Source organism: Leptodactylus fuscus, chromosome 5, assembly GCF_031893055.1.
Source record: "Leptodactylus fuscus isolate aLepFus1 chromosome 5, aLepFus1.hap2, whole genome shotgun sequence".
In the NCBI taxonomy this organism is placed as follows: Eukaryota; Metazoa; Chordata; class Amphibia; order Anura; family Leptodactylidae; genus Leptodactylus; species Leptodactylus fuscus.
Genome location: NC_134269.1, coordinates 90,069,768 through 90,097,689, shown reverse-complemented (window position 1 = coordinate 90,097,689; position 27,922 = coordinate 90,069,768). Strand labels below are relative to the sequence as shown.

General features: G+C 39.9%; 1 protein-coding gene across 2 annotated transcripts; it reads right to left on the bottom strand.

Moving 5' to 3' along the window:
• Positions 1-10: 10 nt before the first annotated feature.
• TRIP4 (thyroid hormone receptor interactor 4) lies at positions 11-27,247 on the bottom strand. 2 transcript variants are annotated; one of them, XM_075273612.1, is made up of 13 exons: positions 27,103-27,247; positions 24,985-25,151; positions 20,995-21,140; positions 19,876-20,100; positions 17,437-17,515; positions 13,002-13,116; positions 12,583-12,798; positions 12,052-12,172; positions 10,361-10,533; positions 6,294-6,418; positions 4,708-4,799; positions 2,940-3,042; positions 11-217 (listed from the first exon to the last, which is right to left on the bottom strand). In XM_075273612.1, the coding sequence occupies exons 1-13, from the start codon at positions 27,180-27,182 to the stop codon at positions 153-155; spliced, it is 1,707 nt and encodes a 568-aa protein (XP_075129713.1). In that variant the 5' UTR covers positions 27,183-27,247; the 3' UTR covers positions 11-152. The 2 variants fall into 2 exon arrangements, with proteins under 2 accessions (XP_075129713.1, XP_075129714.1); XM_075273613.1 differs by having other exon boundaries at positions 27,160-27,247.
• Between the last annotated feature and the right edge of the window lie 675 nt (positions 27,248-27,922).

Below are 27,922 nucleotides of genomic sequence, written 5' to 3'. Positions count from 1 at the left end.
AAATAGCTCTTTATTATTTGATTTTGGATTTGTACATATATTCCAAAAATATGAGCTTAGAGCAAACAATATTTAGAAATTATTTTCTGGAAATACATAGAATTTGGTAGTCTTCATCTGCAGAACCCTGTGCCACTCTCTGAAGCTTGTCCTCATTTCTCTTTCTTGAACATTAATCCTTTCTTGGCACCTTGGTGAATTTTAGAATCCAGCTTCCCTGGAAATATTAAAAAAAAATGTTTTAATCTAATAAACATTGAAAAAGTCACAATATCAAACATTTAGAATAATGCAAATGTAAGACACAGAGACTACTTAAATTGTCGCTAACTTTTCAGACAACTTCATGTCAATTCATAGAATAGTGATTCTGGACCAACATGGATGTAATTTTGATTAAAAATGTTGTTACTTTTTGCCTTAAAAAAACAAACAAAAAACCCTCTCTAAAGTTCCTGCCACTGGGTGTCACCCTTCTAGATTGTTTACAGTTGACTGCTTAGTTACCGGAGATGTAGATGGGAGGGGGTGATACTAATGTACAAAAAATATATATATATTTTAACGTACTTGTATGTACTTCTAGCTGCTTGTGTGCATATAATGGAGAAGGGGCAGACTGCTCCTTATTGTACATGGCCACAGCATCAAAGTAAAATGCAAAATGGGGACATTAGCAGCAAAAATAAATAAATAAATGCAAACAACATATTTCAATTTTTCATGAAAGCTCTAGTACCCTGTAAAGACACAGACAATGGAGAAGATTTGTGCAACAGTCTGTTGCCTATAGTGACCAACCACAGCTCAGTTTGTTTTTTAGCTCTGCATTGTGACTGGGTTGGTTTGTCCCAAAGTATTTTATGCATCTATGACTATTCTAATTTTCACTAACAGAGTGTTAACAATGAATACTCCAATATAAAGTCCATTCCAAGAGTACGGTCAAGACATGTGGGCCATTTGCAATAGATAAATCCACTGTATTTTTTTTTATCTGGAAATTTTGCAGCTGCAACTCATTTCTCATTCTGGTGATATCTGTAGTAGATTGCCATATTAGAGCTAAAGGATATGTTTATTGGGGAAACCTGTACAATTTAAAAAAAAAAGTTGTTTGGCCACCTCTAATAGGCATTTAAGATATACTGTTGGGCATGGCGGCATACATGTCCCATATGGTATCCTGCCGCACATTTGTCCATAAATGTTATAGCTAAGACCCTAGATCCTGCACACTTGTAGGTTAGCGAAGTTGGCATCCCAACTGGTCCCATAAATGCTATATAAAATCTGGCGACCCAGTAGGCTAACAAGATTGCAACAAGTGTTGCAATCTGGCAGAGACATTGCTGTGTGGGCAAACATTATCCCAATGAGACATGCCATGAGAAGTAGCACATGTGGCCATAGGATGTCCTCTACATATTGCTGAGCTGTTAGTGTTCCTCATATCACACCAGCAGTTAGGACAGTGTGTCGCTCCCCAGCAAAGGTAGGATTAAAAGCTCTCACCATGAGACCTCCATACTTGAACTCAACTGCCATCACATCCTAAATGGATTTGTTACTAAAATAAGATACAGTTCCAGTCCGTAGTAGTCTAGGTTTTGTAGTTTATGACAACAATACAAATGAAGGTGACAGTAGCTGGTATTTAATGGCAGGACACTTAATAGACACCATGACACTAAGGTCCCATTCAAACAGTTGAGTGTGCTGCAGATTTTGTGGGGGATTCCATCCCAATTCTGCATATCCTTGTTTTCAATGGGATGCAGGGATTGCAAAAATTAAGTATCCTGCTCAATCTTGCTGCAGAGTCCGCAGCTCGCGATTCACTGCTGATTAAACACAGATGAATGGAGAGAATTCTGATGCACTGCATCAAGATTTCACTACAGGAAGCCAAGAATGGAAAATGAAGAGAAATCAGAAGCCGATGTCTGCCTCAAATTCATTTCCAACGTCTGAATGGGGCCTAAATGGCCTTCTGCTAAGCACCTAAAAATGGTCTGGGCGGAAACAGGAGTGTGACTAAAAATGTGTGCCAGTGTGTTGCATGCTACAAATAAGAGACTGTGGTCTCCAAACGTAAGCGATATCCACATTTTCCCTATTTTTTATTTGAAGCTGTGTAATGTTTTATTTTAAAGAAATGATGCATTAAAAGTTAAATTTTAGACTTTTTACTCGCTGATGCTGGAAGTCTTTTATCTGAGAATTCAGAAACAGGAGTATGTAATGAAAGTGCCACAGTATTGGACAAGAAAACCATGGTTGCTGCTTGTGAGCAAATCAAATGATCCTTTCTATTGGTGGTCTTTCTGAATAGTCTGGAGCCACTTTGCCAAGTGAGCACTGCTCCTGATACCCAACAGCAAGGTCAGAATAGCCTAGAGGGCGGACAATTTGTCAAAAAGATGATACGGTTTCTCTTAGTCCAATGTTATACCCTCTCTCTATATCAGTCAACTAGGCAAAATGTATTCAAGAGTGTCATGGAGACATGTTTAGCAGTCAATCATTTACCAGGAGGTGCACTACCCAAAAGTAGACTCTGAGTGTCTTTTTATATGGCAATGGAGGAAGCAATTTTTACTCCATTTAATGGAAAGACTCATTATCTAATGAGACCACAGCATAATCATTGACATATCAGCCTACGACATAAATGCATACAGAGTTTTGCAGCAATTCATCATTTCTATCAGGAAGAGTTATTCTTCTTTGCCAACGTGACACACAAAAGCTATACACCGTGTTATCCCTAGATCAGGTGCATGACATTAAATTGCCTTCTTTAGCATTCTTTTAATAAGCAAGTAAGGTAAAGCCCCCATCAAGTCTTGCACTAAGCATACCAGTGTGTTAATTTTCCATTGTGCTCCCTCAAAATATATCAAGTATCATTCAATGCTATACAATTTAGAGCTTACAGATTTTGTGTTGTCCTTTAATCGGAAATTTTATGAGCAGCTCTTGAGGGTTTGTACAGACAAAAACAAACGGAGAATTAGATTCTTGGCTGAGAGTTGAATACTGTATAAAAAAGAAAAAAAAACACATTATTAAGAACAAAAAAATTCACAAGCTTAAAAGCTTTGGAATACGTCTATTATAGCAGCAAATAAAATGTACTTTTTAAGATTTGAGTGTCAGTGTAATTTTCTGGATGTTAAATCTGTGCATTATTAACAAGAGTGAAATAAATCACAATGGTAAAAAACATAAGTACCGTATATACTCGAGTATAAGCCGACTTTTTCAGTACATTTTTCATGCTGAAAAAGCTCTCCTCGGCTTATACACGAGTCAGGGTCCACGGAGCACAGAAAACTGAAAGGACCTGGAAGGGGGAGGTCCTTTAGTGCTACTGCTCTGTGATTGCCTTGTCATGAGGTCACGTGACTGTGATGTAATCAAAGGTCCTGTAGCCACTGGTATGTAACATCTGCAGATAAGGTTGAGTCTAAATCCTAGTAGCTCCGCCCACACCAGAGTACGATCACATGGTCATGACATCCTCAGAAGTCCTTTAGCCCACTAGGATTTAGCATCTACCCTGCAGATGAGTGGCCAGGATTCATTGTGTCTTATGGAAGATGTCTATCTATGGAGGAGAGGAAGCTACAATAAAGTGACACACACAGGGACCTTACTTTAGTTACTCTGCCTATTAATGTCAGGCATTTGGGGTTATTAATTTAGTTTCAGTAACTCCATGTACCTCACATTAATAACAGTTAACCCCATCATGTCCCTCATATTAACCCCTGTGTGCCCCATATAAGGGTTACTAATATGTGAGGCACATGGGGGTACTAATGAAGGACCTTAATTATGAAGATACCTAATTATGTCCCACATATCAGTAACTCTTATGTGAGGCACACAGGGGGTTAATGTGAGGGACATGATGGGGTTAACTGCTATTACTATGATCCCCATGGAGTTACTAAGCTGCAATGCACATGACCAGACTTTTTATCTGCAATGGTGGATTCCCCCCCGCTCCCCCTAGGCTTATACTCGAGTCAATAAGTTTTCCCAGTTTTTTGTGGTAAAATTAGGGGTCTCGTCTTATATTCAGGTTGGCTTATACTCGAGTATATACAATAATTTAAGATATTCAGGAGGCACGAACAAAAGCAGAGAAGATTACATTTGGTGACTGCTGAATACAAATTGATAAACGTTATATAAATTAATAGGGAGATATGATTGGCTGGAACGCATAATCCTGGTTTATACTAAAATACATAATGTTTGCATTCAATCCACTGTTCATAATAGACAATATATGAGAAATATATACAATATATAAAACTAAACAAAGACATGCTGAAGGCTTAAAGATAATGCCACATGAACTAAATTTTTGCAGTTCATAGGCTCAATTTAGTTCCATCAACAAGGAATCATCACACTCTCTTCCAAAAAGTACTAGGTCCCTGACTATGTGATGACCTGCACCAATTACAGAGGCATAAGCATACATATAATACATCATAATGCAAGTATAGATGCATGTTAGACTGTAACCAGTAGACCTTAGTAAGGCAATATCATCAATACACATGAATACACAAGAATATGTATGAATAAGTGGTACAATATAATTTGTAACATGTTCATCTTCATGTATCACAGGTTTCTCTCTGGAAAACCATAATACAGCATAGCATAAGAGATGAAGCAGCTCACCTGTTCTTTAAACTGATCCTGTGGCAGGCAGTCAACTATATCCACACAACCCAGCAGACAGCCAGTTGGGTAATCCTTGGGAAAATGAATGTCTATGAATAAAGAAATGTCTATTTAATTCTACTAAATACAAAGAGTTGTTAGACGTTCTAAAAAAAAAAAAAAAAAAATCACAATATTACAAATTTTACAGTAAAGTCTTCAAATGTAATTAAAATATATTCAAACCCTGATAAGAGCAACATCCTATAATGTATTATAGGATCTTCAATGTATACAATAAAGAGGAAAAATTACATGGAATAGGCTTTTATACTGATGCTCTATCCTCAAGATAAATCATAAATATCAAATAGGTGGGAATCCAACTCCCTGCACCCCCAGCTGACTGAACAGGGCTGACATTCACCTGTTTTGATACATAAAATAGACACATATCTGTGAATTATCATCCCCCTGCTTGTGTTTACATTATAGACACAAGAAGAGGTAGGTGTGGACAGAGTAGAAACACATCTTGCCACTGGGGCGTTTCACTTCCTGAAGGGTCCCCAAATTAGGGCTTTGTAGTTCCTGCAATGGCCTAGACAAAAGGGTAAAACTCCCCATACATCCTAGGGTTGAGTACTATTGTCTATATCAGGGGTCCTCAAACTTTTTAAACAGTGGGCCGGAGGCAGAGCAGGTCGCACAGACATCGGGAGCGGTGCCCTCCAATAGGTAAAGTGAAGTGTGCTCCATGGCCTGGCCCGAACTCCCCAGGAGCTTCATTATAAATGCACGTCTGCCGGCAATGTCGGTGGGGCCAGACAGAAGTGCTTTTGCGGGCCACATGTGGCCCGCGGGCCGCAGTTTGAGGACCCCTGGTCTATATGGTTAGACAATAAGAAGGGTACATGGTTTGTGTGTACATACAAGAGCACAGTACTGGATACATTTATAAGCAATTGTTACTAACAGTTAGTGCATTGTAGTTAGTTGTGTTCATCTATAAGTGTCTTTTATATGTAATTTACAATGGATGTATGTTATTCCTGGTGAAGCCAAGGCTAGATATTGTAACTGCTGTAATGTCGGATTTACTGGTAGGGGGTACATTTATCTTTGCATCAAAGTTATATTCTTATTGCTTTAATACATTGATGGTCGGCATTAGGTGGATGGTGGAGGAGAGTGCAGAATCACACTACAAAAAGTTTGTAGTTTGTAACCATGGAAAAACATGGGTCTGCCAGCTTCAGCATACAAATGACCTATTAATATTACAATTGCCATAACATTTACATCTTGGTGGCCTTTTTTGGGTGTACATAAAGTCACAAGCTTACTGTTCCAGATGTGCTGTGATTCCCAAGGTTTCAAGTAATAGTTATATTATAGAAGGGATTGCCGCTGTACATAAAGCAAGTGATGGCGTATAATTTCTTAAGCTAATAGGGAACCATGACAGATCAGAAACTCTATACCACTTATATATACTGTATATTTTGCAATTAAGATTTCAGTCTCACTCTAAGAATTTAGCTCCCCTTAAGTAACATTACTACTGCTTTTGTTTCAGTTTAGAGAAGGTTTGTCTGCTCAACCTTTGTGAAGTAGCACTCGATATGATGCCTCTAGATCTGAGATCTCCTGTGGGGAAGGCCTTTTAGCTGCAGCTGCTATCCATAGACGGCCTCTATGAGCACTGTACCATGATCTGCCCTCCACCCTGAAAAAGACAGTGGTGAGACGTATAATGAGATGTCTGATCAAGCAAATACAGAGCTGCAGTCACATATCAAAATCAAATAGCTGGAGTCACACTGAGACAAAATCACATTGTTACACTTCATGTCAGCAGGGGAAGTTGTAATACACCGCAGATCCAGCCAAAGCTAATGCTCAGTCATGCTGACAAATTTGTTACAAGCACAATGCTCAGTATGCAGCAACACTTCAAATGTTATATCCTGATAATCCAGTAGGGACATGCCATATTACATGCAAGAATTGTTCGGAGTTGAAAAATGAAAACTACCAACAATAAAAACTTATCAAATGCAAAGTGCAAAACCTGAAAGAGTAAAGATTAAAACACAAGATATATATGAGAAGTGCGGCAGTTTTAGAAGTACTATGCCTCTCTACTTCTCTATTTTTTTTATACACTCACCGGCCACTTTATTAGGTACACCATGCTAGTAACGGGTTGGACCCCCTTTTGCCTTCAGAACTGCCTCAATTCTTCGTGGCATAGATTCAACAAGGTGCTGGAAGCATTCCTCAGAGATTTTGGTCCATATTGACATGATGGCATCACACAGTTGCCGCAGATTTGTCGGCTGCACATCCATGATGCGAATCTCCCGTTCCACCACATCCCAAAGATGCTCTATTGGATTGAGATCTGGTGACTGTGGAGGCCATTGGAGTACAGTGAACTCATTGTCATGTTCAAGAAACCAGTCTGAGATGATTCCAGCTTTATGACATGGCGCATTATCCTGCTGAAAGTAGCCATCAGATGTTGGGTACATTGTGGTCATAAAGGGATGGACATGGTCAGCAACAATACTCAGGTAGGCTTTGGCGTTGCAACGATGCTCAATTGGTACCAAGGGGCCCAAAGAGTGCCAAGAAAATATTCCCCACATCATGACACCACCACCACCAGCCTGAACCGTTGATACAAGGCAGGATGGATCTATGCTTTCATGTTGTTGACGCCAAATTCTGACCCTACCATCCGAATGTCGCAGCAGAAATCGAGACTCATCAGACCAGGCAACGTTTTTCCAATCTTCAATTGTCCAATTTCGATGAGCTTGTGCAAATTGTAGCCTCAGTTTCCTGTTCTTAGCTGAAAGGAGTGGCACCCGGTGTGGTCTTCTGCTGCTGTAGCCCATCTGCCTCAAAGTTCGACGTACTGTGCGTTCAGAGATGCTCTTCTGGCTACCTTGGTTGTAACGGGTGGCTATTTGAGTCACTGTTGCCTTTCTATCAGCTCAAACCAGTCTGGCCATTCTCCTCTGACCTCTGGCATCAACAACGCATTTCCGCCCACAGAACTGCCGCTCACTGGATGTTTTTTCTTTTTCGGACCATTCTCTGTAAACCCTAGAGATGGTTGTGCGTGAAAATCCCAGTAGATCAGCAGTTTCTGAAATACTCAGACCAGCCCTTCTGGCACCAACAACCATGCCACGTTCAAAGGCACTCAAATCACCTTTCTTCCCCATACTGATGCTCGGTTTGAACTGCAGGAGATTCTCTTGACCATGTCTACATGCCTAAATGCACTGAGTTGCCGCCATGTGATTGGCTGATTAGAAATTAAGTGTTAACGAGCAGTTGGACAGGTGTACCTAATAAAGTGGCCGATGAGTGTATATAAAAACTATAACTTTTATTGAAGGTCTCTGCAGAAAAGAAATAGGAAATAAACAGAAGAAGAGAGGTGAGAGTCATAACCAATAGGAAATTTGGTGAATATAAAATTACACAGTGAGCATGGTCCTTTTCTATCATTTTTTAGTTATTGAATGTTTTTTCGCAATTCATTGCCACTTTAACAATTTTGTTGGTTGTCTTTAAAGCAGAAAGCATTTATTTCCATTCTGTGGTCAAACGGGATATACACAGTCCAGTCACATTAATGTGACCACCGCCTACTTTTCATGTCAATGTTAAATAACCAATCTCAGAGGGCACGTGTCATTAGCCATTTGGGTGCACTCATCATTGTGGAAGGCACGATAGATCATACAAGTATGCATCTATCCTTGCAGACCATGTTCGCCCTACATGCGAATTGTTTTTCCTCAGGCTGATGGCATCTACCAGCAGGACAATGCGATGTGTCATAAAGCTCACAGTGCACGTGCGTGGTTCGAGGAGCACCAGGATGAGTTTACCGTACTCCCTTGGCCAGCAAATTCCCCAGACTTGAACCCAATCTGTGGGACCACCTCGATTGGGTTGTTCGCGCCATGGATGCTCAACCGCGTAACCTAGCGCAGATGGCCAAGGCACTGGAGTTGGCATGGCTCGACATCCCAGTGAACATCATCACAACATCCCCTCTCTTCCCACCCGTCTCGCAGCGGTCCGCTATGCGAAAGGTGGTTATTCTGGATTTTAACAGGTGGTCACATTAATGTGACTGGACTGTGTACTTGGGTCTCACCAACATGCTGGGGGAACAAGATATAAAATTCCATCCTCTACAACATAAGATTTGATATTTGTTGTAATTTACTGGTCCAATTACCCAAATAGTTTTTTTATCATTTTAACAGGTAGACAAATTTAGTTTTTTAAAAACAAAAACACAAAAAAACAAAACACCAAATAGTTCAGGGGCACAGCAGCAATCACAAGATGCATAGCAGTTAGGATTTTGTACAGGTCCTATTTAAACCCCCCCCCCTCCAATCCCCGATACTAACCCTGCTCGAGTTTTGAGCTAAGAGCAGTATACGTCCAGAGAAACAGCAGAAAACCTGCAGTGAAAAAGCACGGTGGGAAAAACCATGGTGGAAACAAGTTACAGTTTTTCCAGCAGCATTTTTCACAGAAAGTCCGCAGAGTTTTTCTTTGTGGACTTTCTGCTTCAATTATACCTATAGAGAAACAACCAGTGTTTCTGTAGGTACAAATGACATGCTGCATTTTCCCAAAAAAATAACTGTGTCGGCGATCGCAGCATTTCTGCTGTGGGTAATTTTCTGCAAATTGTGGATGGGATTCGCTAGAAGGGTTTTTCCCATATGCCATATGGGGCCCCAGCTTAATTGGTAACACACACATCCTTAACCTCCAAAATAAAATTAGCATGCTATTTATTCTACATGATAAACGCCATACACCTTAAAATTCAGATGCCAGAATTGAGGTTTTCTGTTCATATCACCTAAAAATTGATCAAAAAGTCTAAAATACTCCCAAAATACAAGGTCAATTCATGCTACATTGAAATAAAATATAAAATGTTATGATAGCGAGAATGCAAAGAGGGATAAAATATTACTGGTTTAAGGCTACAATGCGTTAGATGGGACTGTCAGGGGGTTAAAATACTATTAAAGGAATGGGAAACAAATGGCTGGTGCACTTCTGTTGTCTAGATGACTGGCCTATGAGAATGGCCACTTTTACATTTCATTGACAATGAAATGATTGCTGACAAGTTAACACTAGGGTTGAGCCGATCTTGAGATTTCAAGATCGATTTTAAAATCCGATTTCCGATCATTTTCCAGCCGATCTCGATCCCGATCGTGAAATCTGCTCGATCGCCGATCGGAATCCGATCTTTTCCGATCCCGATCTTCAACCCTAGTCAATGCTTTTCTATGGGAAAAGTCACTTTTAGGGTTGAGCCGATCTTGAGATAACCTCCAACCTCGATCCCACTGGAAAAGATCGGGTCGGAATTCCGATCTCGATCGTGAAATTTACTCGATCGCCGATCGGAATCCGATCTTTTCCGATCCCGATCGCTCAACCCTAGCACCTGATAACTTATCACTAGAAAACAGGTTCTTTATATCATGGCTAGTGAGACAACAAAACAATCAAAAAACATTTTTTCTTTAATACGCCATTTATGGTCTGTAGCAATACTTTTGGATTACAATAAAGTAGGCGAGAATTCATACAATGTCATTACCGTTTAATGCCAGCAACAAGAAGTGAAGCCCATGGTTGGTGCATGCTCAGACACATGCCCTGATCACTGATCTCCTGCAGCTCTCTGTCCTGTATTCGAAGTCTGCTACGCTCGTCTGTTTCTTCTACACCCGTCCTTTTCCTATTCGTGGTTGCACTCACCTGATCGACCCACTGTGGAAACAAACAGAAATCTGAGACTAAATACATCAATAATGCATTGAGGAATAGATTTACATACAGACTCTCTTTAGGCACTTCTCTCTGAATATTTTTACAGCTGAAAAACTGGTGACAAATGTTACAAAAAAAAAAGTGTCCATGCCTTTCAGGTGCAAAAAGCGTCAGGTGGTGTAAGGTGGAATACTGCACAAGTTACGTTATTTTTATATCAAGATTAAAAAGAAAGAAATTGCCAAACGTATAAAGCAGCTATTGGGCTTATATACCTTGATCTAAATGTGTACAAACCTAGTGTTGGTTTTTCCAGATTTTGCCGAGAAACATAGATCAAATGTACAAATATATAACACTGAAATGTACAATCGATATCTTTAACAATTTTTTTTTTTTTTACACATTAATGATGCACTGCATAGCATTTTGACAACAGAGGTTGTGATTTGGTATTGCAGCTCAGCAATATTCACTTGACTGGGACTGAGCTGCAAATAGCCTACCCGGTGAAAGAATGTAACAGCACTAGCCTTGGAAATGGCACTCACCCAAGCAGCACTGCCTTTAGCAGCTGTAGAGCTGCCATGTGTCAAACACCCAAACAAATATTGCTGACCTATCCCAATGATAGGACATTTGTATTTAACTTTTGTGCAGCACTTTAAGGCCGGAGCCCCGTGGTATGGAAACGCCGCAGGAAAAATCCTGCCCTTTTACAGTAAGTGCAAAGCGGATGGGATCCTAGCGAATTCCATGCCCACTTTGTGGTAAAAACCACAGTGTGGACACACAGCGATTTCCAAAAACCGGCACGGTTTTGGAAATCGCAGCATGTCAATTACGCCTACAGAAAAGCCGGTGGTTTCCCCATAGGTATAATTGTAACAGAAAGTCCGCAGAGGAAAATTAAATCGATGCAATGACGCCACGGTTTTCCCGTAGCGCTTTTTTGCTGCAGGATGTCCTGTGGGGCTTTAGCCTAATGGTGTTTTGACTAAAACGGTGACATTTCTGTCCAAGAATAGACAATATTTATATATTACACATTAAAAGACAGGACTCTTTAGACCTAATTTTCTTGATAAATGATACATCAGTGACGTTTTTCATTAAATATTCTATAGACTAATATATGACTACAGAAACTGAAGTGACTGAAAAAGCATGTTTATTCCTATGTGCCCAAACTCAGCCATCTGTCAGGAACAGATGCACTCTCCTCCTGGGCATGAGTTTCATGTGTTTAAAGAATCCTGGATCTCACTCTGCTGTTCACTTCAGGAATAGTGTAGATGGGAAAATTGTGCTGATGCATCCGTCTCAAGAGCATTAAGTGGAGCTGAACAGCCATTTGTTCCGCTGCTGCACAAATCATAGATATTCTGAAGTGACACTACTATTCATGGTACAAGTACTAAATGTACAGGTGACATATATTACTAGAAAACCATTACACATTTTATGTAACCCTATTTCTACAAGCAGTTCCTGCTGTAGTATACTGAAGCAGCTCACCATTGGAGGGGGAAACGCCAAAGAAGGATTCAAGAGCAGAGAATCATGGGTTTTCTCTCCTGAGCTTCTCACTGGCTTTGCTATTGTGCCAGAGTTGACTGCATGCACAACCTCATCAAGCCTGTTAATAATAATAATAATAATAATAATGATGATGATGATGATGATGATAATAATAATAATAATAAACCCATTTTATTTATTCAGCACCAACATATTCCGCAGCACTTTACGAATCAGAGGATACATGGAGAATATAAGACAATACAGTGTAACATATCAAACAGGAGTAATGGCCCAGCTTGAAAGTTTATAATCTATGACAAGACAATGAAACATTAACATTTCACATATCTAACAAAAATCTCAAGAGCAGACATGTTGCAAATTACATAAACAGCTCATAAATATGCGTTAAGTGATACACTATTGGTATATGCCGGAACCATTTAAAAGATCAAATGTGTTATCTATGACTTGGGATCTGTGTTATATACAGTGCTTAATGGACAAGTATGTAACTTTATTTACCTCTTGTGATACTCATCCAGGTTTCCTCCTTCTTCTATAACTTTGCGCCCAGCAAAGTCTAAAGTCACCTTACGAGAAAGCCGAGATGCATGACGCAGCTCTTGCAATTCTTGTTCCTTCTTGCGAAGAGTCTCACGCTCTGCCTGGGACAACCACTGGTTGGAATCGGTGGAGAAGTAATCAGACTCATCATCAATCACATGGGTGCGTCGTACACTTTATGGTACAGATGAAAACCAAAAAATATATATATATTAAAAAGTGTAACAACTAGAAAATTCAGGTTACAAATTTATCAAAAACTCAAAAACATAAAATCCCAATATATTAGGAATTACTCAATATTTATCAATAGCCAAATCACAATCCACTATATTCCTAGAAGGGAAGTAATGCTTCAGTTTAACTTTAAGTAATACCTTGTCTTATCATATTCCAGGAGCTTGTCTCGATGCTGCACAGCCCTTTCTAGACCTTCTTTAATGCGCATTTCTTGATGCGGTAGAAGATCCATTTTCAACCCCATTTCAGCACCTGTAATCAAATCATACACGTTCATAAATAGAGAAAGAAATCCATTAAGATTCATTCACATGACTGTGTTCCATCCATGAAACATTGCCTACGTGCTAGCCATAATTCCCTGACTGACCTCAGTCATGTGAATAAAACTCAATGCATTACAGTGAGTTATGATGCAATGAGCGGCCAAACAGACAGAGTGCTTCTGTACTGGTCAGTTCGGGAAATGCATCAGCACACAACCGTGTTTCAAAGACGTAACATGTTTGTTTGAATGACTCTTTTAAGACCAGGGTTATATGACAACTGACTTAGACACAATAGTATATAGAATTAATATTGCCAGATACAGTTAAAAGTGGAACCTACATTTGCTGCAATTGAGCAAAACTTAAGACTCATTTTGGCAGTTTTATTGATACCGTAAATCTGTCACTCTGTGCACCATAATAGTGTACGTATGCCAGATAAGAGTTACAGTAAATCCACTGGACAGTGCAGACAACATCCCTTTCATTAAGTCCCATATGTTTTTCAGAAAAGTACCATGTGGGACATAGCTGCAAAATGTTGCAAAAATGTAATTTATGAAAAACTTAGTGATTGAATACCTATGAAAGTAAATATACAAACTGTACATCTAATTATACATACAATATTAATAATTGTATAATAAGTAAAAATTATTTGTCATGTTATTTTAAAGCTGGATTCCATAGCATTCTTCCTCCCCAACACCACAACACTGACAGCCAAACTCTAGCCTGGTGTCGCCTATGCTTTCCCTTATAAGTAAATGAAAGACTAATTAATTATAGCTATATTTCATTACTGATCGCAATGAGAAGCGGTCCATAATTAATCAGAATTTCACTTATAAGGGAAAGCACAAACTATTTTATCTGACTCAGAACAGGTCACATTTTGAGGTTTTTCAAAATGTGGGTTTCAGTTTGCCTTAGAAATTGACCAAATAAGTAAAAAAAACTGACAAAACAATACAGGGCATTTCTATCATTGGTTCTGCAGTGAATGAGGATTTCTCTGTGCAGAGACCTGGCCCTGGGGGAGAGCAATATAACATCTACCGATATTATTATATAGATATGTTTGTATGTCTGTGCGTATATATAAAGTTCTAAATCACTCCTTTCCCTAGAATACATATAAAAGTAGAAAATGACTGTGAAACACATACACATTAGGTATCCCTGTGTCTGAAAGTGCCCGGTCTACTGAATATAGGGTATCTGCAGTGCTCCTGTTCCGTCAGGAAGTGGTTAATAGGAGCACTGCAGATACCCTATATTCAGCCAGGCTGAATTCCGAGTGGGGGAAAAAAACCCTCAGTCCTCAAGCTCAGGGAAGGGGCAGACAGACAACCAAAACACCCCCTCCCCTTCCCCAGCAACTACTGCACCCAAAAACTCCAACCATTTTAATTTTTGAAATTTTCCAGTAGCTGCTAAATTTCCCCTCTAGGCTTATACTCGAGTCAATAAGTTTTCCCAGTTTTTTTGTGGTAAAATTAGGGGCCTCGGCTTATATTCGGGTCGGCTTATACTCGAGTATATATATGTATATTTATTTACCATTACTATTACTTTAAGTTTGGATGCTTGTTAGTCAATTACGCAAAAAAAGCTGAATGGAGTTGAATGAAATTTGGCACACAGATAGTTTGTAACCTTGATTAATACATAGGCTACTTTTTATCCCGGTAAATGACATGGCTTCACAACTATTATGAATTTATGTTCACATGATATATTAAACTACTCTTGCAGCAGCTTATCTCAGGTTCTAATAAAGCCAGGTCTGTTACCTGCTGGAGCTGGCTTCTTAAGCTCCCTTGATGAGCAGACTCTCTGCCGGAACATACCCAAAGTGTAGAAGACTGGAGGGGGGGTGGAATGACAGGTCCCACTGCCAACCTACCTGCCATTCCTAAAAATCCAGCCCAATACCAATACCAATTTACCAAAATGCTCAGCAGACGAAAGTTGTCTGTTGAGAACAAACATTCCTTCTGGAGTTTTCTCAACTCACCCACCTGAGTAGTCTGGGTTAGATGTACACCCCCTCCACTATCTGACCAGCCATCGGCTTACAATATTTTTTATATATATATATATATATATATATATATATATATATATATATATATATATATATATATAAAATGTTATGCTGCCATCTCTGAGTGGTCTAACAGTTGTGTATTTGTGCAGCAGTTTTGGAGAAACAACATCTTGTCTACAGCAAAGGGTCCAATGATTTTTTTTTTCATTTTATATACACATTACCCCACCCCCAGTCTCCTGTCACAGAAATTTTTCCCTGTGCATAATACAAAAAAAAAAAAAAAAAATCTGCCAACACTGGCCACATACTGCAAACAGATAAAGCCTCAAATACTGCTTCACTCACTGCAGCAGATTTAAAATGTATTGCATTATGTAGTGTATGTATTATCTGGCGTACAAGATTTATCGTCACAATTTTATTTTATTTTTAAAGCAAATATCGCGTGTTGTGCAAAAACGTGTGACTTTTTTTGTTTTGTGCTGCCTGAACTTTAGATGGGGATGAGGCATGGGCAAAAGGTCTAGATTTATTATTATACATGCAGTTTAATGGCATAAACAATAGCCAAAATATATGACAGGTATGAGCTGGCGTAGTTTTCAGTGTATAGATGTACATGGCCCTGGAGAGGGAGCCTATTCATAAACAAGGTGCACCCTTTGCTAGTGCAGGTGATACGAAATTGGCATTGAAAACGACAAACTTCACAAATCTGCCCCACTGTCTATCTTGGGTATCCTCTCAGGATTTACTCTTCATTTTCCCTCTGCTTCAAAATCATATACCAATATATCATATAGCTCACCTTTTCTCCCTCCATAATATCCTGCTCTACATACAGGGCATCAGAAATCTGAGATTTAGCTGAAAATCGTCCTTCCAAATGTTACATTTCCTCAGGAGTCTAGTGGGCCTTTGAAATTACCTTGCTGGATTGATTTAGCATGTAACATCTAATCACATGAAATTAGCTGTAAGCAGCACAATATCAATTATTAATGTAATGGAACTGGAAAATCAGTGCCTACAAATTGTATAGTACTTCCTCCTTGTGATGTCCATCAGTGGATGCTACTGAATACTGCACACAACAAGAACTAGTGCATGCCCATTGCTCTGTGCAGTTGTTGTTTTTTAATGGAGACTGAATATAAGGGTGCCGGGTCACATCCGCAGGTATTCTGGGACTAGCACTTGGTACTTTTAGTAATGAGGGAGACGCTATAGAAGGCACAGTTACACAAATATATATATATATATATATATATATATATATATATATATATATATATATATAAAAAATCTACAGGGAGAGGGGGAAACAACAAAACAAAAAAAACTTTAGAAACAAACTGCTTCATTGCTATTTTATGTTATAGAATGCTTTTCTCATCCAAAGCAACATTCACAATTTTGAAGACTTTGGATCTAATATCTCACAATATTCCACTACTTAAAGGTGTATACCAGTCAAATCACTGGTCTAACATACTGATCCAACCATTGGGGGCCCCCACTAACTACCAGAACCAGGACTGCACTTGGCTATCTCTGGCGGCCTGAATCCCCAGATAATGGTCTATCACATTGTGCACTTCTTTTATACCTAATGGATGTGGTTCCTAAAGAGCAACATATTCAACATCACTCTTCATTTCTCTGTCGCCGGGGAAGAATGACTCACACATGAGGTGCAGAAAACTGGCATACAAGGTATGATAAATCTGTACCAATGTACTTAATTCTTGCACTGCAGTCTCCTCTCTGTTTCTATAGACGACTACATCTTGATTTTTACTTTTTTTCCCCTGCTTCTATGCTTTGCTATTAACCCCAGAGAGAATATGTCGCAATGTCCTACACACACAGCTTTTTTGTCTTCCATTAGTTTAAAAACAATGAACACCCATTATAGTCAATGGAGTCTGTTGGGTTTGGCATGTCCTCCAATAGACCAGAACAACAAACAGTCAATGCTAGTGTGAACCCAGTGTCTGCCCCTGTCTGATATATAGAGAAAGAAGCAGCAAAAAAGATAACATCTAAGAGATGGTCACGTGGAATACAGTAATGGAGCCCATGGAAACCACTAATTTTGGATGGACTGCCCCTTTAAGTGTCTGTTAAAAGAGGCCTCGAAAGTGTGCTCCTTATGCCACACAATGTAAAGAAATTTTATGTCAATAAAAATGTCCCACACAAGTCAGCAGACATGCCCAGTCTGTAAACACATATGTAGCTTACCACCCAAGAGTTTTTTTCGTAGTTTCTGACTTTTGTTGGAGTCTCTTAGTAAAATATCTTGTTCTTCTTTTGTACACACCTAAGAGAAGTTAAAGGTGGAAAAAAAAATGTAAATTTTAAATAGGTGGGATTCCGGGGATTACAATATTTTTTGACCCCTTTAATTACAGCTGCTGAAGCAAGAAAACTACAGATCCATGCACCTTAGGCAACAATGCAAAGATGAGCGCATATATCTGCCCAACAAGTGCTTCACTCTTTCACTAAATGACTAGCTATCACAATCTACTCTACAGTGTAGTCATTTCCTTTGATACTGTGGCATAAAATTCAGACCAAAAACACCATGTGTACCATTCTATAGGTAGAAACCATGAGAGTTCAAACTGATGCTAGTTTACTACAAGTCACAAAGGGACACCCTTATGCTGCCAGGCTTAGAAAGTTGGTGGCAACGGAGGCGTACTGTTCCATGATTCCACCTGAAATTCAGTGTTTCTGAGATTCTAGTAATTGTTGGTGCACATATCATACAGAAGTATATATGTATATGTACATAAACTTTTTTAACCTGGCTAGCATAAAGAATAGAGAGCTAAAATAAATTTAAGGTTGTTCACTTTAGCAGTAGGAGTCAGACCACTGGGGACCTCCACTATTCATTAGGACAAGGTGAAACTGTAAAGGGAGTCCAGCACCAGAACACCAACCCATCCCACAGATAGATAATTTAGGGCCTCCTGAATCAGTGGTTTCCCCTTGTGAATCCATAGACATGATAATTTGCATATTGACAAAAGTGACTAATTAATTGGAGTAATGAGGGCATTGCCATTCTTTTAAAGAGGTACGTGGCAACACCCTCATTGTTGCAAAGAGCTTATTTGCATATTGCCAAAAATGGCGACATCTCAGTAACAAAGGCACTGATCTCAACTGTGTTACAATACTACGCACAGCCACTTTTCTGGAGTGGCACCGTCCACTGAATATACTCCAGGGCTTCTGCCTTTATGTGCACAATGGTGAGGTATCTGTATCTTACACTTTTGACGTATTGAATGTTTGATATTTGGATTGTATTATATTTCTTCTCTTCTATTCTCAGGCTCAGAGAGGTCCATTCATATCACATCTCATATTAGAACAGGGACAGTGTTACAGATATTACAGAAAACACCCGTTATGTGTCCCTGGTAAAGAGCTATCGATACCATTTTGTATTTCTTCACTGTCAGAAGGGTGTTTCTGACAGTCTGTGAGGGAGGCTCCTCCTGACGTGCTATGGACTCTACTGTCAGGAGGGGCATTCCTCACAGACTGTCAGAAATGCCCTTCTAACAGTGAAGAGCTATGGTAACGGCACCGATATCTCTTCCCCCGGGCACATGAATTCAGTGCACTGTCGGCTTTCTAGCGATATATAAAACCGCAGGTGCCCGAGGATATGAAAGGTCCTCTTTAAGTGTTTTTATCATGTGCTAATAAAGTAATATGGTTTTGATCTTCGATACTGGGTAAGCATCTCATTCATATGTATACATATTGTTGTTGGTTTTCTTGATCTGTTAAAACTCCTACAATTATCAAGTGATGAAGTATTTGAAACTTTACTAGATGCAATGTGAAAATTTCAGTAGCCAAGTACAAAATACTAAATGACAAACTTCATTTGATTTCCACTGTGCCCCTGATCAATTTTTCGTTGTTTTTCCCCTCCATTTTTTTTAAGTTTCTCTGAGGAAATAAAAAGGTTCCACCCACTTGACGAACAACACATAACCTCTCAGGGACCGTATCTTTTTAACAGGTGGACATATTTTAAATAAAAAAGCCAAAGTGGTCACAGAAAGCAGCTATTGATGTGTGGCATTTAGTGTTTTGTATTTTGAGAGTTTTTCCAGGAATAGGCTACATTCACATCAGCAAAGTCTTCCATTGTTCTTGTCCTTTGTAGAAGCAGAGCAATGGAAGCTCCGGATGTTTAAAATTACAGATAGCAACTGAGCCCAAAAGCTCCGATTGTCTAGAATGGGGTCCATGCGCTTCACTTCCGGTGTCTATCATTTTGACAGACATGCAGGATTTTTTTCATCTGCAATTTATAAACAGATTCTGCAATAAATGCTCCTAAAGGGCCTATGGCACAGATATGAAATTAGTCTATAAAAAAACCCCCAAAAAACTTAGCTCTCTTCTAAAAACCAAAGGGACATATGTCCACAGGTTATGTTTGGTATTACAGCCGAATCTCGTTATCATTAATATAGATGAGCTGCATGCGTTGAAACAACCCATGGACACAAAACTGACATTTTTTCATAAACCTAGCCAACCCTTTAATCGGACATGAAAGAAAATTCCCAACGCATTAGAAAATAAAATCACATCTCAACACAAAACTTTTTTTTATATTTAGGAAACAGCAAGAATTTTTACCAAGTTTCCGCAAAACAAGCATGGACCTGATCCCTCTTGTTCACACACAATTCGTCCACACGCGATGCAGTTATTAATGAGCTTATGCTTCTGGGCCAGGCATTCACAAGGATAACGGCCGGGGATCAAAACAGCCAAGCGATCCTGTCCTTCTTTAGTGTAAAGGTTGACAAACTTCTGCTTTTTTTTTGCAGATAAGGCAGCCATTTCCTGAGCCTGGGCTTGCTGGTGTGGAATACGACACATTAGAGGAGAAAGGATTTTACTAATTTCAGCACAACATACCTATATATAATATAATAGGTATATAATTGAATAAACAACCTTCAAATGTACATCATTCTTAAGCTAATAGTTGAACTGGGTACATATGCAGCAAATATACTTTATATTTTACTTTTTTTTTTTTTTTTAATGAAAAGGGTTGTCCAGAGGCTCAGAACAGGTTATAAATATAAAATAAGCACTATTCACCTCACTAATCCCACCCCCACCTGGTGCCTCTTGACACAGATAAAATGGCAACAAGCCAGTTACATGTCTGAGAGGACATTCTCTGTGTGTAGAGAGTGGACCAGAAACAAGATAGCATCATTGTTGTTTTCATTTTTACCTGCCGACAATCCCTTTAATGGCTACAGTGCTGCATAAGGAGTGTGATTTTAGTGTATACATTGAAAACAGTCTTGGCAATTATTTATTTTCTTTTTCTAAAGGTTCTATTAGGGCTAGTTCACACGGGCACAGAGGGGGCGGATTATGGCGCGGAATCCACGTCATAATCCTCCCCCTCACAATGGTGGTTAATGGAGACAGCTAGCGTTCTATTTTCCGCTAGCGGCAACAAAAGAAGCGAGCTGTCCTTTCTTCAGGCAGATTCCGCAGCTCGTTGAGCCGCGGCGTCCGCCTTGCGGTAGCAACCTTTGAAGTCAGCGCATTCATTTGAGCCTACTCCGGAGGGGGAAGCCGCAACTGTCGGAAGCCGCCACAGTCGTGGCAGGCGTATTTTGGCCCAAGAGTGATGCGGCTCCCCGCCTTAATGTTAATTCTTTCAAACACAAAAGACACAATGTGAGGTTAGTGCTTCTGACAATGTACATTTTCTCCATTTCCACTGACCTTTGCCAAGTCCATTGGGGTCTTAACCTCTTCTGCAGCTGTAGCGGTCACAGCAGAGGTTGGGAGAGGCTCAAGCTTATTCCTTCCTTTACGTCTGCCTTTTCTGGTCTGGTCTATAAGGGATAACTCTTGCATGCTTGTTGTATCTGAGATATGTTAAAAGCAATATAAATTACCACTTTTATAAGATCCCATTCATTACGCTAGACAGACTGATTAATAGGCCATGAATATAGCATACCGTTATTCCAATTTTGTTTATAAACTACACCATATAAAAAAAAATATTTTAATCAATATCACACAGAACACAATAATAATTTCCATAATTTTGTTAAGAAGTTTCATAGCACATTTGTTTAAACCATAACATGAAAGTTAGTGATATACATGTATACAGCTAGCTGGCCAATTGGTGGGTTCAGCCAATTATACTTTTATGTGAATGGTGGCCTTAAAAACCTACAGCTTTATAAATGTCACTTAACGTCAGTTAAGTGACAACATTTTTTCCAAGAATAAAAATACTCTTAACATTTTTTAAGAATTTTTTAGCCAAGTAGGAGTCTATATATCGCAATAATGCAAATACTACATAGGCATACAAAAGGCAAGAGTATGCTATTTACAGTGGGGCAAAAAAGTATTTAGTCAGTCACCAATAGTGCAAGTTCCACCACTTAAAAAGATGAGAGGCGTCTGTAATTTACATCATAGGTAGACCTCAACTATGAGAGACAAAATGAGAAAACAAATCCAGAAAATCACATTGTCTGCTTTTGTAAGAATTTATCTGCACATTATGATGGAAAATAAGTATTTGGTCAGTAACTAAATTTCATCTCAATACTTTGTTATATATCCTTTGTTGGCAATGACAGAGGTCAAACGTTTTCTGTAAGTCTTCACAAGGTTGGCACACACTGTTGTTGGTATGTTGGCCCATTCCTCCATGCAGATCTCCTCTAGAGCAGTGATGTTTTGGGGCTGTCGCTTGGCAACACGGACTTTCAACTCCCTCCAAAGGTTTTCTATAGGGTTGAGATCTGGAGACTGGCTAGGCCACTCCAGGACCTTGAAATGCTTCTTACAAAGCCACTCCTTCGTTGCCCTGGCGGTGTGCTTTGGATCATTGTCATGTTGAAAGACCCAGCCACGTTTCATCGTCAATGCCCTTGCTGATGGAAGGTTTGTACTCAAAATCTCACGATACATGGCCCCATTCATTCTTTCATGTACCCGGATCAGTCGTCCTGGCCCCTTTGCAGAGAAAGCCCCAAAGCATGATGTTTCCACCCCCATGCTTTACAGTAGGTATGGTGTTTGATGGATGCAACTCAGTATTCTTTTTCCTCCAAACACGAAAAGTTGTGTTTCTACCAAACAGTTCCAGTTTGGTTTCATCAGACCATAGGACATTCTCCCAATACTCTTCTGGACCATCCAAATGCTCTCTAGAAAACTTCAGACGAGCCCGGACATGTACTGGCTTAAGCAGTGGGACACGTCTGGCACTGCAGGATCTGAGTCCCTGGCGGCATAGTGTGTTACTGATGGTAGGCTTTGTTACATTGGTCCCAGCTCTCTGCAGTTCATTCACTAGGTCCCCCCGCGTTGTTCTGGGATTTTTGCTCACCGTTCTTGTGATAATTTTGACCCCACGGGGTGAGATTTTGCGTGGAGCCCCAGATCGAGGGAGATTATCAGTGGTCTTGTATGTCTTCTATTTTCTAATTATTGCTCCCACAGTTGATTTCTTCAATCCAAGCTGGTTGCCTATTGCAGATTCAGTCTTCCCAGCCTGGTGCAGGGCTACAATTTTGTTTCTGGTGTCCTTTGACAGCTCTTTGGTCTTCACTATAGTGGAGTTTGGAGTCTGACTGTTTGAGGGTGTGCACAGGTGTCTTTTTATAGTGAAAACAAGTTTAAACAGGTGCCATTACTACAGGTAATGAGTGGAGGAAAGAGGAGACTCTTAAAGAAGAAGTTACAGGTCTGTGAGAGCCAGAAATCTTGATTGCTTGTAGGTGACCAAATACTTATTTTCCACCATAATTTGCAAATAAATTCTTACAAAATCAGACAATGTGATTTTCTGGATTTGTTTTCTCATTTTGTCTCTCATAGTTGAGGTCTACCTATGATGTAAATTACAGACGCCTCTCATCTTTTTAAGTGGTGGAACTTGCACTATTGGTGACTGACTAAATACTTTTTTGCCCCACTGTATATAGGAAACCATTATTATACAATGCATGAATAGCAATGGGATTTAAAGAACTTTGAGTGCTAGGGAATATCCATTCAGTGCACTTAAGTCACCATTTTCATTGCAACTGCCAAAACTATGAAAAGTGCAACTTCAGTATATACCCTCCTAAGGCTAAGGCCCCACGATGCAGAAAAGCAATTTTTTTTTTGCTGGAGATATTGTTGCAGATTTTTGAGCCAAAGACAATAATGACTACAAAAGGAATGGGAAATATATAGGAAGTCCTTATACTTCTCCCTTCTACTCAATCCACTCCTGGCTTTGGTTCAAAAAAGTGCAGCAAAATCAGCAACAAAAAAAGTTGCATTTCTGCAATTTGGGGCCTCAGCCTAAGTGCCCCTTCACACTGTGTAAGCGCGCCACTCATTTAGACACGTATAATCGTGTCCGAGTGCTTCATAACAGAGCCCATTGATTTCAATGGGAAGCGCGCGTATATGCCGCCAAAGCGCTGTGGGAACAACTGCGGCATGAACGCATCGTGGTTCTTCCCACAGCGCTTTGAACAGAAAGTTCACAGAGTTTTCCTCCGCCGTCTGTTTTCGTAGATATAATTGACATGCTGCGATTTTCAAAACTGCAACGGTTTTGTAAATGGCAGCGTGTCCATGCTGCCATTTTAACCGCAAAATAGGCATGGGATTCACATGAATTGTAAAACGCCACGATTTTTCCCGCTGCATTTTCGGCCTGTGGAGCCCCGGCCTAATTGTGTTTTTTTCCGCAGCACTTTTTACAGAAAGTCCATAGAGTTTTCTTCTGCAGACTTTCTCCTTCAATTATACCTAAACAGAAAATGCCAGAGTTTCCATAGGTATAATTGACATGCTGCAATTTCCAAAAACGCAACTGTTTTATTTAAAAAAAAAAAAAAAAAATCACAGCATTTCTGCTGTGGGAATTTTTCTGCAATGCGTTGATGGGATTTCGCTAAAATGCCATCCACTTTGAACCGACTGCAAAAACCGTGGCATTTATTACTATTTTTCCTGTGGAAGTTTTACTGATTAGCTTCATTCAATGGGGCTCATCAGTGTGTGGCCGCCAGCAGCAGTTTCTGCTTAGATTTCGTCACTGACACCGTACAGCAGAGACCCGGAGCTAATGCCCACGATCAGAATTCACTCTGATCACGGTCATTGCACTATACTATGATTCTCCGAATTTAAAAAAAATAAATAAATAAAATGGCCCTGGGACCATTTCCCACCATTTTTTCACCTGATAAAAATTTGAATAAGAAGTGGATTGTTGTTAAAGTGTTAAAATGTAATAAAATAAAACTATATAAATTTGGTATCACTGGAATGGTCCCGAAACATAAAATACACGTATCATGTCACTTTGGCTGTACAGTGAACACTGTACAAACGAAGCCTGTAAGAAAGTTAAACAAATGCTCTTTTTCTCCAATTGCACCCCATCCAGAATTTTTTTCCCGGATTCCCAGTACATTGTACAGAATAATTACTGGTACCATTATGTCACTGAAACATTAAGCCCTCATATGGCTCTGAGAACAAAATAATAAAAAAAGTTATGGGGTTTGGTAGGCAGGGAGTGAAGAACAAAAATCAAAAAATGTATCCGGTGGGAAGGGGTTAAAAACTGGATAACCCCTTCAAGTGGCAATATTTACATCATAGCATAAAAGTAAGGCCACAATTCAGTATTACATATGAAAAGGCTACGGATAAAGTTCTGCAGTAGTCACTAACCATCTTTCCTATACACTGGAGCTGAGGAGGAGCTGTGAGGATTCTTTAATCTCTGCCAGCGAATTTTTAGGTCTTTGATGAAGATTTGTTTCTGCTCATCATAGCCCTGGATAAGGTCATTTATGTACTCTTCAATTTCTTCCTCTGTGTCGATGGAAAGGATATACCTGTGAGAGATACAAGTCATTTCTTACAAAGAAAATTCATATTTGGAAGTCTTAAAATCTGATTTTTCCTTTTGACTTTTACCATCTGTTGTAAAAGTATCTTCCCAAAGCACACCACCCCCTCAAGTTCTTACAGTCAGCTGCTCAAATAGTAAAAAGTTGCCTTTCCGCCTACATCACCAACTATAAGCTAGGAAATATGTACTGTCTCCGAATCTATTGGTGCCTATAAACATAAAGCACATGAGGGGGGGGGATAATCAGTGCTTGTATACTAGAAATTGGTACTGAAAAATAAATAAAAAAAAGGGGGGATCACAATTCATTGCGTATTCCTAATTTTTCTCTAAAAACTCTCTCAATTTTTTGTCTGTTTTCACCAAGGCCTCTGTAACACAAAACATTGATGAAGAATTGTAAAGACTGGATTTATATGTAATTCTTAAAGGGTTGCCCAGGAATTGTGGAGGCCAGAGGAAAGGTAGAATAAAAAAGCATATTAACCTGTCAGGCCGAGGACCTCTCTGCTGAATGTTTAGGTGAAGAACTGGTGACATCACTGGTCCTGTGAGTGACATCACTGGTTCCTTTCCAGCAACCGCTCAGACCACTATTTGGTCTCAAGGGTCACATGGAGTCACAGCATCCAGGAATTGGCGCAAGACTGAATAGACAGCGGCAACTAACAACAGAGTGCTGGGGCAAGTGAGTTTGCTTTTTTATAATTTTATATATCCTCTGGCCCCCAACCCAAACCAGTTGGTCCAATTCCTGGAGTACCCCTTTAATAACAGGAACAATAATAAATAATACATTTCCCACATCAGCTGGCAGTCTATGTGTCAAACTGAACGTCCAAACTGGAGCTGAACTGGCAATGATGCAGCAGCTGCCAAGTCACGGGAGAGACTTTATAAGGATAAGTCCCACACATTCCTGGGGTTATATTGGAATTGGACTGACTGCTGTTGAGGATAGAAGAGATATAAGGCCAGGGACCCATGGACCAGAAACACCACGATTTGCCGCTGCGGGAAAAACCGTGGCGCTGTACAGTGCAGGAAAAGTGGATGGGATTCATGCGAATCCCATCCCCACTTTGCGAATTTACAAAACCGTTGCGGCTTTGCAAATCGTAGCATATCAATTATATCTACGGAAATGCCGGCTGCTTTCTCGTAGATATAATGTTAAGAGAAAGCCCGCAGAGGAAAACTCCGTGAATTTTCTCTTAAAAGCGCTGCTAAAGAACCGCAATGCATTCACGCAGTGGTTCTTCCCGCAGTGCTTTAGTGCTGCGGATACAGCCCGTGGGGCCTTAGCCTTAAATAGTTTTTTTTTTCTTTTCTTTAGAGAAAGCCCAGTTTTCCTCTGAGGACTTTCTGTCTCTATTACACCTATAAGGAAAACACCAGCATTTCATGTAGGTATAACTGATATGCTGCGATTTACAAAAACGCAACAAATTTTGAAGTCACGTTATTTCTGTAGCAGGCTTTTTTTCTGCAATGTGTGAATGGGATTATCCATTTTGCAGGTACTGTAAAACGTTGCATAACAAAACATTGCATTTTCGTAATGTGACGTCCTGACCTACATGACAATAACAGCACAGAGAACAATGAATCTGGAGCTAGATTTAGTGTTTTCTGCGCCATCATTGTCACGTAGGTCAGGACATCACATTACGAAAATGCAACGTTTTGGAACTATATCTATGAAGTGTTCACACAGGTTTACATGCCTGCGGACAGCTAGTCTAGGTCATCTATGGCTGATCAATGCATTTAGGAACTTTAGCTGAAGGATGTCTACATGCTGAGCCATAGAGGTATGTGCATTATAAGAACACTTCCATATGGACGAGCTCAGTCACTACATTATACAGCGTGAACACTTCCTGAGATCCCTGCTGTACCAGGCTATTATGACCGAGGTCTCTGCCACTCACTGTACGATGTCTTCGCTGACAGATAAAGTAAATCGCCGCTCCAATTCTCCAACACACCAGCTCAGCAGATCTGCAGACATGATAAAGCTGCAAGAACTGTCATACAACCACCGAACTGCCAGTAACCGGTAGAAGACTGCGGGATGGATCACGTGACAGGAAGTGCTAGTGGCTCTGCCCCTGTCTGACGTTACGGAGAGAGACTGCTGTGCTGATGTAAGGAGAGATTCAGAGAGGACTGTAGGGGGCGCTCCTGTATAGGATACAGACTGACTGCTTGGCGTTGCTTGCAGTGTTATGCAGACCATTCCCATCCCTGGTTCCAGAGTCTTACATTACGGTTACGTATATCATAATATGTATTGAATAACATTGAATTTATTAAAGAGGCTTTCTTCCAAATAAAAAGATGATGGTGAGGCGATAAACTACAGACATGAATAAGTAAGGGTTAATGACCCAGCCACTTTCTGCTCTTTTTTTCCCCTGTCTCAGAGATGACAATCTGGACCCTCGCTTTACATGGCGATGCTCGAGCAGAAATAGTGGGCGTGGATGTGAGGGTGTGGCTTAAGTGATGGGGTGTGGCTAAGGGCAGAGCCACCAAAATGCAGATAAAATCCTACTATCCTATCCTACTAATATTATCTCTCTATATTATAAAAATGAATTTCTGTCTGTCCGTCCGTCCGTCTGTCTGTCTGTCTGTTCTCTAATGCGAACCAAACGACTGGACTGATCTTCACCAAATTTGGTACAGAGATACTGCAGGTATCCGGGAAGGTTTAAGATGAGACTCCAACTCGCTCAGACATACCGT

Coding starts and splice junctions, on each gene's coding strand:
- TRIP4 (XM_075273612.1), bottom strand. CDS start 27,182: ATGTCTGCAGATCTGCTGAGCTGGTGTGTTGGAGAATTGGAGCGGCGA. Junction 17,516..19,875: donor GCTTGTTTTGCGGAAACTTG/GTAAAAATTCTT, acceptor AACTTCTCTTAG/GTGTGTACAAAAGAAGAACA. Junction 3,043..4,707: donor AGGATCAGTTTAAAGAACAG/GTGAGCTGCTTC, acceptor TTTTTTATACAG/TATTCAACTCTCAGCCAAGA.